This window comes from Histoplasma capsulatum, genomic scaffold (assembly GCF_000149585.1).
Source record: "Histoplasma capsulatum NAm1 scaffold_4 genomic scaffold, whole genome shotgun sequence".
Taxonomy (NCBI): Eukaryota; Fungi; Ascomycota; class Eurotiomycetes; order Onygenales; family Ajellomycetaceae; genus Histoplasma; species Histoplasma mississippiense.
In genome coordinates this window covers 1,078,057-1,085,046 of record NW_001813979.1, presented here as the reverse complement: position 1 = coordinate 1,085,046, position 6,990 = coordinate 1,078,057, and the positions used below count along the sequence as shown (strand labels likewise).

Genomic DNA, 6,990 nt, shown 5'->3' with positions numbered 1-6,990 from the left:
GGTTATTGTCCTAGAAAGCCCGCAACACAGTACTGGAGCGTAAATAATATACTCAAGTGTCGCAGAGATAACGGAAATGAGTTGAGATATCGAGAAAAGCCTGTTGAGGGCTTAGTTCATCGCTGGAACGAGGCGACTGATAACCCAAAAATTGTTACATGCACGTGACTTAAAAATTTACATCACATGATACCCAAGCCGATCGCCCCAAAAGCCCGTAGCCAAGGATGCATTCGAGGAAGAGGACAGGACGAGCTTGAAATCCAGGGCATTGCAAATTGACACTTGTTTGCAAACCTTGCCTCAACGTCTGAGTGGCCGATGCGCCTGTCGATATAACTGCGGTGCAATACCGCGCCCTCTCTCTCCCCTAGCTGTAATCCACCCTGTTTCGCAGTCGATTCCATCAGCTTGATCCCCTGGTTTATCTCTAAGATTCTGATCACTCGCCACTACCTCCACCATGTCATCGTCACCTCTGCAATCTTCCAATTTTGACTCCTCATTTTCTCCCTCCGCTTCATCCGCATCCTATATGTTAGCCACAGGACTCAATTCACTCTCGGATCAAGATGAAGTCGAGTCCTTGCCCTCAGTTTCCGCGTCCGATTCCTCCCTCGAGGGAGACTTCAGCGATGGGGACGAGGAGTCAGATGCAGAGAGGGAGTGGAAAGAAAGTATACAACAGCTGGAGTTGCTTTTAACTATGGTGATCATACCATTTGTTGGCAAATATCTAGGAAGAAAGTGTGCGTACTGGGGTACGTTCGGATCCAATGGAATCCATATATTGCTTTCCCTGCCCCATCCATCCTCTTTACGTTATGAGAATCGTGAACGAAAGGAATCTGATCTCATTTTCACTTCTTTCTCTACGTACTAACTAATTTGTGTTCATTTGCAGGATGGGCAAAAATGATGGAATGGAAATACCCTGTGGAAATTGTTGTGCGGAATAAGGCTGTTGCTCGGAGTGCTGGAGTTACTAAAGCTGCGGCTCCCTTGTGACAACATTGAAATATAATATGCATTAAATATTAATATGTGGTAAGCAGGGCGCTGCTGCCAGTCAGTCATTCTGTACTAACACATGAGAAGATAGACGCCATAGATTCTCATACAAAATGTCCAATTTGAATATTATATCCAGGTTGCCCATGGTTATCTGGGGAAGATAGCTGACACCTTGCCTGATTTCAGATGATGAGTCCCTTGAAATGTTGAACGACAAAAAAATGAACACATAAAGTATAAATTTAAAAATAAGGCGTCTGGAACAGATCTCGGCGCTGGCGCCCAAGTTGAAATCTTTCCTAGATACTCACGCCTAAAACCCCAATCACTGCGAGTTCAGGGATATACAATTTCCTTTCAATAACGAGGAGAAATGATTATTCCTTATATGCTTGGTAGATTGCTATCCGCCATGAGCTTCGATTCAGGTCGCCCTGTTTGTGGCCCACTATATTGGAAATCCGTTAGAAGCTGTGCCGAGGATGGTTCGTTGATCCTTAGAAAGGCGTTTCTAAAGAGTGATACGTACCGTCGAAGGCTATCCAGTTGTTGTCAATGTATTGGTTTTGGGACAATCAGCTAACGCCGCCGCGGACTGGGACATACGACTATTTCCGGTATTTTTTTTTATATCCCTCTTGAGAAAGAAGAAAACCTATTGGACAACCTGATTGCACCATACACTATTTAGTTGTGATTCTACCGGAATTGGCTCCCGTCCTTGCTATGGCAAATGTCGCATGGTTAAGACTTAATTGTGCTGCGGCATCAATTTCCTGTTGTGCCACTGGAGTAGATGCGGTAATGGACATGTTGCCGGTCGACGGATAGAAGCCATGGGAGTAACCTGGGAATGTCGGGACTGGCTTTATGAACAACTGGGGCGAGTCTATTATGCTGTTAACCCAAGTCATTCTGCATGTGCGCGCTTGAAGGAACCACCCTGTTGCGGGATATCGAAATAACATACTTACTTGTGGCGTGCTGTGTTGAGAGCGGAGTGCCCCGTTGGTGATGCTTCGGGCTACACTAAATAGAAATCCAACGTTAGTTAGCCATGATGCCAGGCCCTTTGGGTAGACAGTTGAGAACATACACGGCGATGTTTTCTACGACAATCCTCACAAGCACCACCAAGTTTCCGGATTTGGGCAGTTTCACGCTTCTCCTCCGCCGTTCTCCTTCTTCTTTTTGTCCCCACGGCTTCAGGTTCTCCAGAAGATGTATCGAATTTTTGAGCTATAAATGGCCATTTCGCTTCCTTCGGCCGGTTTTCTTTTTTTGATGATGCTGAACGAAAAGCCCTCGAAGCGATATTATGCCTAGTTCCTTTCCCTTTCGATGCCTTTTTCGATGTACCTTCGAGTTTCAAGTCCGCAGTGGATGGTGCGTTTCCAACCCGATGACCTGTACAACTGCCGCCGTCTTCTAGCGCCGTTTGCGGATGGGCGACTTTAGTGGCTTGTCCAATCGATGTGGAATGCTTGTCTATATTAATCCCATCAGGGCAAGGATATGAGTCCGATGGCTCTTGAGGAAACCAGCCATTAAATATGTCTGTGTTATTCGCCGATCCAATTCTCGAAGCTTGGAGAGGTTGGCAATGGTAATGAGGTATCTGAAACCCGCTCTCTAACAGAGAGTCTTCTAGGTACATCCCTGGATTCGGGTTTTGTGGATATCCTACATTCCGGCTGAACGCCTCCCCGAGCTGTGAATCAAAATAAGGATTCTGAAGACCTCCGTATTGAAAACCAGACGGAGGTAAGTTTCCATATATATCATAACCGGGTTGCATTAGTGCCATCAAATGGGAGGATCGATCACTTGTTGGCATAGATTCTTGCCCAAAGTTGGATCTGCTTGTATTCAAAATCTGGGATTCGTCAGACTGGAGGGGATCCAAATTCGAGGTACGATATCGATTATACGGCAATGTTCGCTGGGCCGATCCATTTCCAATATAGTCCGGGAAATTGGCAATTGATGGGTGTCCGATGGACATTTTTTCTGTTGTACGTATGGGGAGAAATTGAATCTCCCCTTTCCACGAGTGATTCCAATGGTTGAATGAGACAGATTAGCAAAAATCAGAAGCGATGTGGAATTGTTTGCTATAGTTCGGCCGTCTCTGTCCCGGATTGTCGACATTAAATTTGCTCAAGAGGGGTTAAATTCATGCAATGGAAAAAAACGATTCCGGCTCCATATGGTGCGATATTAGCAGTTCAGCGTCCGAATCCAAGTTGACTCCTTTTAGGATCACGTGTGGCCCTTTATCAAGTTCTTGCAGGCTGTGATAGTATCTCGTGAAGATAGTGTCGTCAAAGACCGAAGCCAGGTAGGTGGGCGAATGGAAATTGAGTTGAGAAAGATGACATTTGACTAAGGGACGTGCAGGAAATTTTGCTTCTGCTGGAGTGGGGAAATCTCGATAGCAGAGCACGCTTGTGAAAAAACCGAATCATGATTTCCCTTGGCCTGGAGCGATATTTATTATTATGAATGGGATTAATTCCGGGAACTACCCAGTGAAGGGTGTACTGTGGTCGGCTAACGGTGCGGAAATCGCTTGTGGGTGCGTGGGTGCGCAGTTGCGGAATGGGCTTGGCAATAGGGAGGGTTCATTGGATTGGGCTTCACTGAGTTTGCGCCCAATTGTTGGATCGAGCGGAGCCAGACTGGCCAGTATATCTCTAGCACGAGGCATCGCGTACATACACGGGGTGGAATGAACCAGAAAATCCAGGCTACACCGCTGTTGGAATAATGATTGCGGAGTCACTTCGTCCTCACGCTTCATCGGTGCGTTTAATGTAGTGGAAGAGCATGAGCGAATCAATTTCCAAACCCTAACCTAAGCTGAGGGCATCAGAAAACAGAGGAAACGCTATTTTCAGGGACAGGATGGGACCATCTGATGAAGCTCGTTAGTCCATGTTTTTGATTGTAAAAGGAGCAAGCACCAATCATCAAAACCCGGAGGGCGTAACAGCGAGAGACTTCCCGCGATTAAATCGAGTGTTTGAGCCGGTTCAATGGGGTCATTCTCAGCGCCTATGGCCGCTGGACTCATGTAAGGGAAGCAGGGATGGAGGCAGCCAATACGCGGTGCTTGGCTGAGCATTGTCAGGCGTATTGTATGTGTATCGGCCCAAGGCTACTTACTCTCTGGTGCTTTTCTGCCTTCCTGGGAATGTTCAGCTAGACTTCTCTCAAAATAATCCTCTATCACCTGTCGTGAGGCGGATAAATGAATCGTCCCATAAACTCCAGCCAGTTTGCTCCCTAGACGCCCTTGCTGTGAAAGGCTGTCCGCTGTTGGAATGAGCGAGTTAACCGCACGCCTCAATAATCCTAGTAAGCCAACCCTTTTCTCGCGTGACTATCACTCTCCATAACCTTGGAAATCATGAGACCCCCGGCATCCCCATCGCAAGCGATTCTCGGCGCTTACTCTGCGTCTTTGAGCCGCTCGGCCCAGCGCAGCAGCTAAGCGGTTTTTGCGTCCTGACAATCATCGCCATTTCTCCCAGGTGGCCATCACTTCTTGGAGCCAACAAAACATAATCGGAATTCTTTGTACGCCTCAAGCCCGTGTTTGGAAAAGTGACGTGTTCAGGTGGCAGAAGGCCTTCTAGTGGAAAGCTCATCAAATATCGACTTGATAAACATCGTTGCATGTGACTTGGTGTATCCATTGATGGTTGAGATTGAGGCTAGAGTGTATCGTATAGCACCGCTTGCATTCATCCAGAAAGAAAGCCTACTGAGAAGTTCACCTTGAGGCGAGGGGAGGAGGCAAACAACATAAGTTCTCACTAAAAGATAAATTCAACTTTTGTCTACACCAGCTACTCGCAGTTAAATTTGCTGTATTCTGTCAGAGATTCTCACATGGTTATCTTCATATTGCCCTAGCCCAAACTTTGGACGTACCCCTTCGTTTACACAGGTCAAGTACAGGTGAAAATAGCACGACAATTCGGTTTGCTCATCAAGCCATCAGAGCACACGATGCTTTTGTTTCGGTTATTTAGCGAAAATTCGCGCTATTCTGTCCTGCTAGGTGAATGCCGGGGCTTATCATCTGTGCAGCGGAGTTCATCCAAAGGCAATTTAACCCAAGCTACCAATTGTCTTTTACATTTCCTTGGTGAGCTGCCAGAAGCAAGATATACAGTACGTTGCACAACTCCCTGCCTTGGATTTAATTCACTCAACGTATTTCACGTGATGTAAACAACCCTAATTCCCTTTCGAAGATCAGGAGCGAGCAGATGGGTTGGTGGAAACGGGACATGTTTTTGCAAATTGTCAGTGCTATAGCTGTGTCACTTACTAAATGAGAGTAGGTAAGTTACCTCGAAAAATCAATATCAAAACCGTTGGTTTGATTTACTATGTCCTGTGGTTTTTCTGCAAAACCAATGTTGTAACATGATCCTAAGCATCAAGATTCCTTTTTTGAGGCGCAGCAGGAGAGGCACCATTCGAATCAACCGGTGGGTTGTCACAAAGGAAAGAGATCTACGCTTCTCTGGGTTTGGCTCATCCCTGCTGGCTGTCAATTTCAACCAGCATAACAGTAAAACCTGGCTGAACGGAGCTCAGCATCCTACAGTTCAATACGCTTATTAGCCATTCAGCTAAGACTCAATGCAAAAAAAGCTACTGGTACCAGCACCGGAAAGGGTGGGGCTGAAGGAACACAAAACCGGAAGCAATATTTTGATGATGATCTTTTAGGGCGGAAGAAATGCATCCAAGACACAACAGCCAATAAAGCCCAGAAACTCAGTCATCGGAGGCGGTTTAGCTTTGGTACTCATATTACGATTCAGGCTGTGTTCATCGCCGAACTCTCCTTTTTATCCGGGAAATTTATCGAGAGCTTACAATGCTGATGTCCGGCTGGCCCATCGTTGCAGAGCCTCAACCTACCTTCAATATGTTGGTGGACTAACGTTTTTGGCTGCAGGCAGTGTCCTCCATCCCCTATTTTCACGAAACAGAGAAAAACCGATGATTCTGTGATGGACCCATAATACATCCCTGGCCAAGATCTGTCAAAGATCACTCCAATTTCCAGACATAGTTGCGAGCTTGGGATGCCGAAATATTTCGTACTGTCTTTTCCTGTGACGGTTGAGAGCGCCAAAGGCGATATCACTGGCGACCCTTCAATTACTACACTTGCTGCCGCCCTAAACCAGAATAATAATGCTTTCCCAAGTTTAGCCCCGCCGCTTCCAGAACAAATATTGTCGCTCCGTCGTGAGGTTTGCGAAAAACTAGCGCGCCCCGCCCGAGATATACCTCTGACGAGATTTCTCCATATGTTCTTCTGCTTCTCGGAGAGGAAAAATCATTGGCAAAATCTGAGCTCAAACTTGGCTTGGACTTCAAATAAGTTTACAACCAATTGTGTCAAGAAGGTAGATGTTTACAAGGTTATAACTATCATAGTGATGGCATAGGTTGAAGAGCAACTTTATGCCTGCATTATATTTTTAAGAGGGAGAGCGCGAAATGTCATTCGAAATGCCTCGAGCAACTAAATTAAATACACTCCATCATTTGTGGCAGGAAGAAAGAAAGAAGCCGAATGAAAATTGACGCAGGATCGGTAACTACGGCGTAGATTATGTGGTATTGGTGAGCTTGATTGTGTGGCGCAGTCGATGCGTCGCAGGTGAAGTGTGGCACGAAGGGAGTTCATTAGCGTGCACTTCGCTCTCTTCTCCTTTCTTTAAATCCCCGCCCTTTCTCTCTTTTGTTGGTCTTAGGAATTACTTGCTATCTGGAGCCTGGATCGCAACCGAATCCATGAAAATGGAGGTGTAAAAGTGGGAAAAAGGGGGAAATATCTGAAGAAAGGGGTGAAGCGAGAAGACATGAAAAAAAAAAAAAAAAAAAAAAAAAAAAAAACCCGAGAAAAACGTCAGAAAACTTGGACTTCCAGACCCATCCATT

General features: G+C 46.0%; 1 protein-coding gene across 1 annotated transcript; it reads left to right on the top strand.

Annotated features, from left to right (window-relative positions):
- Positions 1 to 5,359: 5,359 nt before the first annotated feature.
- HCAG_04334 (predicted protein) lies at positions 5,360 to 5,921 on the top strand (the record flags this gene model as incomplete). The annotated part of the gene is made up of 2 exons (XM_001540444.1): positions 5,360 to 5,369; positions 5,656 to 5,921. The coding sequence occupies 2 exons, from the start codon at positions 5,360 to 5,362 to the stop codon at positions 5,919 to 5,921; spliced, it is 276 nt and encodes a 91-aa protein (XP_001540494.1).
- Between the last annotated feature and the right edge of the window lie 1,069 nt (positions 5,922 to 6,990).